Source organism: Condylostylus longicornis, unplaced genomic scaffold, assembly GCF_029603195.1.
Source record: "Condylostylus longicornis isolate FDR11 unplaced genomic scaffold, ASM2960319v2 ptg000135l, whole genome shotgun sequence".
Classification (NCBI taxonomy): Eukaryota; Metazoa; Arthropoda; class Insecta; order Diptera; family Dolichopodidae; genus Condylostylus; species Condylostylus longicornis.
Genome location: NW_026578103.1, coordinates 2,792,929 through 2,804,325, shown reverse-complemented (window position 1 = coordinate 2,804,325; position 11,397 = coordinate 2,792,929). Strand labels below are relative to the sequence as shown.

Genomic DNA, 11,397 nt, shown 5'->3' with positions numbered 1-11,397 from the left:
CTAAACTAAAAGAACTATTCACATCACCACAGTTTTTGTTTAATTGTTTGACATTGATAGAATGAGAAACTGGTTTTCACGCACAAAGTTTACCATATGAATTTTGTGGTTTCGTTTACCGTGGCATTAAAATTGCTAAATTCGATTTCGACACTTTCGTTTTGGTTATACTGTGAATAAAAAATCACATCGGACATTTTAGCAGACATATCAAATGACATTTCAATTATATTTTTTTTTAAGTAAACAGATTCAGCCAAGTAATGATAAACATTAAACAATAAACCGTGTTTTAAGATTTTATGCAATAATTACTATATTTTTAATATAAAGTTTATGTACTAAAATGAATATAAATAATAAAAAAAATTCACAGAAGGAGTTTATTAAGGAATATGAAGCTTCATTAATTACGCAAATAGCGCAAAGGCAGTTTTTGTACGATAAAACTCATGAATATTATTCCAAATTTCAGCTTCGTATTGATGCTTGGCAAGAAATTTCAGAATCATTAAACCGACCGGGTAAAGTGAATAATTTCCTACGTATGTACATACTTAATATTTTTAATAAACCCTTTTTTTAGTAAAAGAATTAAAGAAAAAGTGGGAAGCGCTAAGAGATACTTATAGAAAATTTTATAGAAAAATGAACAACCGCTTAAATGAAGGAAAAGGTGTAGTGAAATGGGTTCATTATGAGCATATGAAATTTCTCAACGGGCACATAAAATTGTAAATGTTATTAATTTTTTTTTTATTATTTTATTTCCGAAACTGTATAAATTAACTGTTTCAGAGATGAGATTTTACCATCTGAACAAGCAGAAACGCAAAAGGAATTTGATTCTAAACTAATTAATCAGATAGAGACTAAGAAAAATTTATACGATCCCATGAGTGAGTCTTTTGCAAACATGAAGGTGAGAGCGGAAACTTGGGAGCAAATATGCAACGTTATGAATGCTTCTGGTAATTTCTACTACATAAAAAAATTAAATTACAAAGTATTTTCATTATTTTTAGCCGAAGTTTGTAAAAAAAGGTGGACTTATCTGCGAGAAACTTTCCGAAATCTTCATAAAAAAGAAACAGAAGATAAAAAGGAGGTTGACTGGATTCACTATAAAAATCTTAAATTTTTACTGAGGTAAAAAGTAGTCGAAAATTAAAAAAAAAACAGCGCAGTACAACAAACTCTACCTATTAATTTTAGCGCTATTAATTGCAATGCACCAGATGAAAAAGCAGTATGCAACAGTTCGTCAAAATCGATTAACGCTTTAGAAAATTCGACACCAACACATGCTGATTTACTTAAATCAGGAAACATAAATTCTTCAGGTTATTATGAGTTTCCGGAAGACGAGTCGAAATTTCCATCAGAATTTGAAGTTGTATCTCAAAAATGTGGTGAAATTTTGATAACGCAAACTGAAAAATTTTCTTATAAATGTTGTATTTGCAATGATGTTTCGATAATAATCGAAAATTTTATTGAACACATTTTGGATAAACACATGGGTCGAAATGAAACTGTTTCCATTTTTGAAAATATTTCGAAAGATCAAATCACGAAGGATGAGCTCGATAAGCACTATACTAATGATTTCATTAACGATAATGATACAAATGATGATATCGCAGGTAATAATGTATCAAGACCAGAAAAAGAGAAGATTTTAAAACCTTCTTTAAAGTATGTAAAAAAACGTACGCATAAAGATTCTTTAATTGATGAAAGTTTAAGAGAAAATCCGGATGATGACCCTGAAACTGCAGCTTTAAAACGTATCAAAAGACGCAATAAATTAGTAAAAATTGGAAAAGTAGGGAAATATCCTTGCAATGCTTGCTGTTTTTCATTTGATAAAGAAGAAAATTTAAGGAAGCATGAGGAAACCCATCGAAATTTTGTATTTGAAAAGAAAAAGGGAGGAGAATTTGCATGCGATCAATGTGATAGACGATATACTTTCAATTATCAATTGCAAAGACATAAGCGACTGCATACCGGAGAGCGACCATACGAATGCACAATTTGTGAGGAAAAATTTAGGCATTATGACACTTTAAAGGAACATTACGTATTTCGACATTCAGAAGATAGACCTGTGAGTATTTACGTTTTTTAGGAAGTAAATACTCATAGATCTATCTTACAGTTATTGTATTTCAGTATGCTTGCAGACATGAAGGTTGCGATAAAAAATTTAAAACGAGGAAGACAAGATCGTTTCACGAGGTTGTTCATAGCAATGACTTACCGTTTCAATGCGACGAATGCGGTAAATGTTTCCCTAAAAACAGTTATTTGAAAAGGCACCGAAATACATGGCATATGGATAAAACTGATAGACCTTACAAATGTCCTCATTGTACAAAATCTTTCTGTACACAACATAATTTGAAATATCATATCTATACTCATACTGGTGAACGACCGTTCAGTTGTACAGTTTGTCCAGCAAAATTTACTAAAGCATGGAGTGTGAAAGAGCATATGAAGGTTCATTCAGGTGAAAAAAATTATGCATGTGAAATTTGTGGGAAGAATTTTGCACGAAGGGCTGGTCTAATAAGACATAAAAGAACGCATGGTGATATTGTAATGAACAGTTTAGAACTAAACTACCAATAATAAATAAATTAGTAAATCAAAAATTTTAATTTTATCTGTACAACAATATTATATTGTGGCTCTTTCATAAAAATAAAACAAAATTAAAAAATCATTTACAACGAATTTTTCGAACAAGGATTAGAATATTGTTTAAATTTTATGATGAGAGTATAAATTAAAAATCCAGGAAATGTTTGTAAGTAGTATTAAAAAAGTTATTGAATATTAATATTGACAAATAACGATTAAACTTGAAATATACTTGATAGATACTTAAAAACATGCAAAATTTTGTGTACTTATAGAATGCAAATAATGCAGGTATAGATTGAGTTATAGAGGCATAATTTATTACATGTATGTAAAAGTTCAAATAGCCTAGCCAAGCTATGTTTAAAAATTTGTGTGCAAAGGGAATGAAACGTATGTCAAACATTGATATAAAAATTTCGTGTATATTCTGGTAAAGTATAAACATAACGTATAAAATAAGGTCAAAAATCTTGTGTAAAATATCAGACTCAGGGCTGTAATAATTTGAATTTCAAAAAGTATATTTGCTTATTCAACAAAAAAATATATTAAAATTTTATTTATTAAATTATCAACCTAAATGTTTTTCGACATTTTTTCGCTTTGAACCGAAAATATTATCAAAAAATGTTTAGTATGTTTAAAATAAGCGCTAAAATTATTCAACACTTCAGGAGATTCAAAGGTTTTGCGTACAATGTACGAAATTTCCCAAAAATTTTTTTTTAAAATCTTACAGTAACAATTTTCTAGACTTAGTACAACCATTAAAAATTTTGACTTGTCATGATACGTTAAGTGTACCACTTTTTTAAACGATTTTTATCAAAATGTACCATTTTTTGATGGAAATTTAAATTTTTGGCTGTTGATATTTTCCCAAAAAAATTTTTCTCAAAAGAAAAGATCTTGTAGAAAGAAGTTAAGTATACAAATAATAAAACAACAAATAAGATAAAGATAGTTATGACGTCTAAGACTTTGATTCATATCACAGCGTGTAGTAATCGAAATCTACATATATGTACATATATAAAAAATGGATAACACTTATTTCATTTATAAATAAAATGTTGGTACAGTTCATGAATGCTAATATTCGTGCCATTTCTACTTGCTCGCATTGTTTTGTTGTAATTTTGTTTCAAGAAAAATAGGATCTTTAATTTCACATAATATATTGGTCAACGATATAAATTTGGAAACATATACAGCAATCCCTCCTATAACGTAACCTCTTACTATATAATTTCGATATATGTAAATTTTATTTTTCCTACCTATTTTCACTTAATGTAATTTTAAAATAATTTAATATGCTATTTTTTCTAATTTAATTTCTATTTTTTTTTCATTTAAATTTCTTTCTTTACCAACAGACAACTTACTAGTTTAGGCAAATATCAAGTACATACATACATATTAGTCATATTAGTTTAGTTGGACCTCCTATAATGTAATTTCACTTAACGTAAAAAGTGTCCAAAATGTTCTGTTCGGTCCCAAAAATTACGTTATAGGAGGGATTGCTGTATTTTTTTTTTTCTGTTGTTTTTTTTTGAAAGTCCTGCAAAAATATCGTTCGAACAGAAATTTTTTTAATTGTACTGATCCCAAGTGCTGGCGTCAAATAAACTTCAAAAACTCGAATTTTGAAAATCGATCAAAGGAAGTCGAACGAGGGCGAGAGTAAAAGAGCAGCCGATTTGGATTGCTAACAAAATGCTAATTAATTGCCATATTAACATATTTTTATTGCTTTCTTTACGTGGCTTGATTGGTCAGTTTTACAATAGCAGTTTTTGCTGCTGAATTTTATTTATACATAAGTAGCTTTTCATTTTATACATAAGCAACTTATAGCAGCTGTATATATAAACACGTAAAGAACTATTGAATATTTAGGAATAAAATTACGTTTCACGAAAAAAAAACTAAATTCGATATTGAATAGAGTTGATATTTTGAGCAACAAAAAGTTAGTATAAGCCTCCAGGGTTTTTTTTTTGCTGATTATATTTGTTTTATAAGTAGCATAATAGCTGCTTCGTGTAAAACTGACCATTGCAGAGCCGTAACTATTCGAAATACATAATTGAGTTGTTTTCTGGGATTCTTCATTAGTAAAACAATTTTTTTTTATTTTCTTAGAAAATAATTTTTTCAGTTAGGCTTTGCTATATGCATCATGAATCGCGAATATCAAATGAAAGTCGGGTAGAAAGATACGAACAATTTTGACTAAGTCGTTGACTGAAGTTGCTGTAAAGAATTCTAATTTAAGTCGGAAAACAACAAAAGTCATAAAAAAAGAATTATTCAAGTTAAAAAGAAGAAAAGTGATAGATGTGAAGATAAGCGATGACAAGTCTCGTTCACGAAGGAACTTATCTTAAAGAACGAGTCACTTCACTGAACTTACCTGATTAGTTCACTTCTTCAAAAATGAAAAGTTCATCGTTCTAAGAACTAAGAATTCCAATTCTCTTTTTTAGTTATTAAAAAAATGACTGCAGTGGTAATTGATATACATTTCATATTTTTCCTTATTTCTGTATTAATACTATACAATACAAATAAAATTGAACGACATAACCCTTATAAAAACGAACCACATAATCCTATATGCAACATTGATAAAAACAAATGAGAAGTACATAAAATAAATGAAATGCTATACATACAAAGGTGACCGAATCAGTTGCTAATATAAAATAAATACAATACAAATAAAAACGAACGGGAGCTGATCAAATATATATAAAATGCAGCACCAATACAAATAAATTGACCGATTCACGTCACAGCTGCCTATTGCCTAATTTAAATGCAATACAAATAAAAGTGACCAAATTAAAAATCTACCCAAATGAGAAAATTGAAAAATTGGACAAAATTGATTCAAATTGAAAGCTACCTGTATGAATTTTTTTTGTTTTTACCGAGAGGAAGGGTGAAAAATCTCGAAAGACACTGCCAGACGAAAAGCAGTAGTGTGGAACTTTAATCCACTAAAAAACACCCTCCTCAAAATAAACTATAAAACTAGTCGGAACGACTAACCATTAATTTTGCTCTAACTTTTTTGATTATTTACAAGCTTTTGATCTGGCACAATAGTGTACTAAGTACTCATTGTTCTAAATAAAAAACTTTAAACTAACTCGAGAGGTCTCGTACGTTTAAGTCTCCTAACAAAGTTTTGATTGTCAACCAATCGAGCCGCCTCGATGTTGACATGATTGGATAAACGCATTTTATGATTGGCTGCTTGCTTTTTAACTTCGTCTGTGATACTTAGGATCGTGAGATCCCTGTGTATATCGGCATTACGGACATACCAAGTTGCGTTTACAATGTCCCGTAATACCCTATTTTGAAATCTTTGTATAGATTGGATATGAGTCTGCGCAGCGCAGCCCCACAACTGAATACCGTAAGCCCAGACAGGCTTAAATATTTGATTATATATCAAAACTTTGTTGTATATCGTCAATTTAGAACGCCTCCCCAAAAGCCATTCAAACTTTCTGTATTCCTCCTCTAGTTGAGATCTCTTTTTCTTTATGTGCCCGTCCATCTGAGTTTCGCGTCCAACGTCATTCCCAAATACTTCGCCGTGTTTGCGGACGGAATCAAGACGCCATTTATTTGAACCGAAAATGAATTGTCAATTTTCCTATTAGTGAAATTTACATGTACTGATTCCACTTTCTAGTCCATTTTGAGATCTCATCACTGGCCCTTTGCAATTTTTGTGTAGAATCATTTTCATTTCGTCCAATTGCGATAACTGCTGTATCATCAGCAAATGATACAGCGTCTTAGTTGTTGCGATTCATGATTATATCTGGTTTTATCCGCAGGATCACGCGTTTGCTGCCACCTTTTCCTCGCCCGCCTGCTTCGTTTTACTTTTGCTAGTATATGTGGGGGATAGTTAATGCCCTCTCCCCTCCTAATAACGTTAATTTTGGAACTACTCCAAGCCGCATTTTGAATAATTTTAGTAAAGTTTTCGGCCTCCTCATCTATGTGCTGGGTCGTTCTTATTCTTTTCCTTAGATCTATTTGTCGTTCAATCTCTAAGCGAAATCTTGACCAATCTGTAGTTCCATTTGTCAGCGCAGGTTTCGCTCTTTTCATAACTATATTTTCCTTAAGTACAAGAATAACCACTGAATGATCGGAGTCAAGATCGTAGTTGTCATGTACCTCGATGAAATTTTTCGCAATCCGTTTCGTTATGAAGAAATCTATTAAATTTGGACACTTATTGACATCGGTTGGCCAATACGTTGGCTTCGCAGTAGAGTGAAAAAGGCACCCCGTGCCGCCAATTGCTGTCCTAAATTCTCTTCCTCTAGATGAAGTATGCCTTGAACCCCAATCAGTGTGCTTGGCGTTAAAGTCACCCCCCAATACAAATCTATCGCCCAGGTCTGTCAGAACGCATTGAAACATCTCTGCCGTAATTTTAAATCTAGGGTGACAATATAATGCAGCCACTCTAAATTTCTGCTTAGTCGAAGTGATCTGAACCGCTGTCATTTGCATTCCCTCGGTTTGCATCTGGTGCAGATCGCAATGCACCACATTTTCTTTTATTATTATCGCCGTTCCGCCCTTCGCTATATTTCCAGGATGGTTCGAGTTGTAAATTCAATAACCTGGAAACCGAAATGAAATGAAAAAAAAAGGAAGCCTTGAACTGAGCTACCATATATCTTATATTTATCTATAAAATTTTTAATCAAGATAAATATTATGATCGCTTTTTTACCTAAATATTTTAAATAAAAGAAAAAAGTAAAAAAAAATTAATCATTATAAGTTAACATTATAACGCATTAGGGATTAAAGTAAAATATTAAAGTAAATTAAACAAAAGTTTAAAAAAATTAGGATAGGATTTCAGTTTCTTTCGAGCAATAAAAATAAAGATAATTACAAATATTTATATTCTATAAATTTCTTGTGAGGAATAATAAATTCAAACTCAAATGGTTTAAAATTTTTATTTTTTCAAATTTAAGAAATTATTGTGACTTCAATAATGCATTAACGACGTAAACTTTACAAAGTATCACATTCCAAAAAGTTTAGCAAAAGCTCTTGACATTGTGTAAGTATAAAGTATATTGGGTATCGAAAAAATCGAGCACGCTTTTTTATACAAGTCATATAAATGTTGCCAGAAATAACCAATTAAATAAATTAGTATATATTTTCAGCAATTGAGTGCTAGTTATTAAGTTTTTTCTAAAATGCGGCATAAAAATGTATGTTTTTAACTGCTAACGTTTATTAAAAATTAACATTTGCACAGAGCTTTAAATTGAAATTTTCAACAAACTTCAAAGTATGATATAATATTGTAAAAATTGTATTCTAAATGTATCAAAAGTTTTAGCATTTTTTTTTTACAATGTAAGGGTATTGAAAGCTCTGAGACGGTACTACAATCGTATTAATACCGTACTTAAACTTTTTATAAAGAATTATTGAAGTCACGGTTACTTATAATTTAACAGTTTTTTGAGTAAAAGTTTTAAAGTTTTCTTTACGTTTTAAACTATTTGGTTTATATAAGTAGAGACATTTTGTGGTTCAAAACTTATTACTAATTTACAAAACCCATTACATATATTTTTCTTTAAAATTTAACATAAATACGAATAGCCATATAATTATAACCAAAAAACATGTAATTATATATGCAGAAGGGAAATGAACGAAATGAACGATTGAACGAGATTTTATAATCGGTCAGTGAAAAAAAGTAGTTCGTTCAGAACGAATCGTTGAAATGAACGATATTGCCTATGACTATAACAAACCATAGCCCATAAAGTAAAAGCACCACCAATATGTGTGATTAGCATCAAATAATTATTAAAGTATAAGCATAGAATATTTTTTTGACAAAAAGACGGGGACTACTCTATCGACATTATATTTTGCAGAAAAGTATACATTTTTGTTATTGTGAATTACTAAGAACAACTGTCATTGATAGTTTAACAGATTCGGCGCAGCATTCAGCAAACAGAGCTTAACAGACGGCAGCAAAAATAAATATTTGTTTTAAAATATAAAATTTGGTATGTGAAAATGAGTACCATTAAAAAAAAAAGAGCTCCGAAAAAAAACACAGATCAAGAGGAAAAAATTAAAAAAAAAACAAATCCAAAAAAATATTCCGGGCGCGATTTTGAGGCAAAATTGGTTGCTGAAATTGCAAGGAGACCTTTTCTGTATGATAAAACTCATGAATATTTTTTCGAGTTCCAACTCCGCATAGATGCTTGGGAAGAAATTTCAAAACATATGAATAAAACTGGTAAGTGTTTATCTTATTTATATTTCAGATTATTTAAATTTTTGATCTTGAAGTTGATGAACTTAAAAGAAAATGGGAAAGACTAAGAAATACTTATAGAAAATGCTATAAAAGAGAAAACAGAAATGCAGAAGGGGAAAAGATCCAAATAAAGTGGCCACATTATCAAAATTTAAAGTTTCTCGATGGGCATGTTAAAGTGTAAATTTCTAGCATTCTTGCTTTATTCATTTTCCATTATTTGACTTTGTATTTTAGCGATGACACTCTTCCTTCTGAAATGAATGAGTTACAAAAGGAATTTGATGCTAAACTTATTGTGGAAATTGTTAAACGAAAGAATTTATACGATCCTATGAATGAGTCTTTTAGAAACAAAAGAGAAAGAGCAGAAACTTGGGAGGAAATTTCCAAAATCATGAATTCTTCTGGTATTTTCGCTTGCGTGTTTTCAAATCTCGATTTTATTTAAATTTACATTTCTAAATTTTCAGTCGAAATGTGTAAAAAAAGATTAAATTATTTGCGTAATACATTTCGAAAATTTCATAAAAAAGAGACAAACGATAATAAAAAAATAAATTGGGTCCACTATAATAATTTGAAATTTTTGTTGGAATATGATGCAGCCTGGTAATTGAACTCTTCAAATTAAAAAAACGAAAATAAGTAAAAAAATTTTTTTAGTTTAAATGAGATAAGACCTCCTCATACATATAATCCTTCAAAACCGGAAATTCCCATGGAACTTAGAAATCTGCCTCCTCTTGGAGATATTTCATTAAAATCGGAAAATGTGGATTGTACGGAATTTAGTGATATTTTGGAAAGCTTTTGTGATGAGGATGAAGAAAAACCAGAATTTTCTGGCGATGTTCCACAAAAATGTGGGGAAATTTTAATCACAAGAAACGAAAAATTTTCGTATAAATGCAGTATTTGTAATGATAGTATGGCAGCTGTTGATAGCTTTACAAACCATATTTTAGATAAGCACATGGGAAAGAATGGAAGTTCCTCTTTATTTGACAACGATCCTATAGAAAAACTTGAAGTCCCAAGCGAAAATGACTTTTTTAATGAGATAGATGATGTCGATTCCAATGAAGAAAATGAAAAATTTGACGAAAGCGACTCAATTCCTTTGAAACGTATTAAAAATGAAATAAAAGATAATTCGCTTGCTGAAGAAGGTGATGAAAATAACACTACGACTAATTCTGACCTAAAACGAATTCAAGAACAAAACAAATCAGTAAAAATTGAAAAAATTGGGAAATATCCTTGTAAAAGTTGTTCATTTTCTTTTGATAAAGAAGAAAACTTGAAGAAACATGAAGAAACACACCGTAAAAATTTAATAAGTGCAGCAGACCAGAAAAAAGAGCCTGGCGTACATACATGCGATGAATGTGGCAGAAGATTTCAATACAAACATGATTTACGTAAACACAAACGAATTCATACAGGAGAACGTCCATATCAATGTACCATATGCGAGAAAAAATTTAGGCAATATGATAATTTAAAAGAACACTACATATTTAGACACACAAAAGACAAGCCATTTCAATGCAGGCATGAAGGTTGTGAGAAAAGGTTTAAAACAAAAAGGACAAGAACCTCACACGAAGTTATTCATAGTGGTGATTTACCTTTCCAATGCGAAGAATGCGGTAGACGTTTTCCTAGGAGTTATGATTTGAGAATGCATCGTAGTATATGGCATATGGATAAAAATGATCGGCCATTCAAATGTCCTCATTGTACAAAATCATTTTGTACTCAACAAAATCTTAAATATCATGTTTATACACATACAGGAGAGCGACCTTATGGTTGTACAGTTTGTACATCTAAATTCACCAAACCTTGGAGTGTTAAAGAACATATGAAAATACATTATGGTGAGCGAAATTACGTTTGTCAAGTTTGCGGAGCAGCTTTCAACCAAGTAGCTGGATTAGTGAGACATAAAAAAAGACTACATGAAGGCATAACAAAAGTGACTGAATAGTAAATATGTAAAGTAAAAGCTCTTTCACGAGTTTAAATAAAATTAATTTAAGTGGAAAGTCTTAAATATTAAAAGACGTTTTTTTATGTTTATAATTAGTAATTATATAATCATTTATGCCTATTTCAAACATATGTTTAAGCAAATTTTAGTTAAATTCTATTACCTAATAAATAAACAAATTTAAAATGACAATCTTTCATTTAAATCAGTCATCATTATACCCGTATGAACGTATGTTCGAAGGGTATACTAAATTTGCCTTACCGTTTGTAACGCTAAGAAATAACGGTCTTAGATATAGACTCAAGTGTATGTTTTTGATCAGCGTCAAATTCTGAGTTGATTTAGCTTTCTCTGTCCGTCCGTCCGTCCGTCGCAC

The 11,397-nt window shown here is 30.4% G+C and overlaps 1 protein-coding gene across 1 annotated transcript; it reads left to right on the top strand.

The window, feature by feature from the left end:
* The first annotated feature begins 252 nt into the window (after positions 1-252).
* LOC129615122 (zinc finger protein 91-like) lies at positions 253-11,177 on the top strand. The gene is made up of 11 exons (XM_055530199.1): positions 253-524; positions 587-734; positions 799-971; positions 1,026-1,149; positions 1,216-2,113; positions 2,179-2,631; positions 8,749-8,998; positions 9,052-9,199; positions 9,257-9,429; positions 9,493-9,631; positions 9,686-11,177. The coding sequence occupies exons 1-11, from the start codon at positions 347-349 to the stop codon at positions 11,013-11,015; spliced, it is 4,014 nt and encodes a 1,337-aa protein (XP_055386174.1). The 5' UTR covers positions 253-346; the 3' UTR covers positions 11,016-11,177.
* Positions 11,178-11,397: the final 220 nt, after the last annotated feature.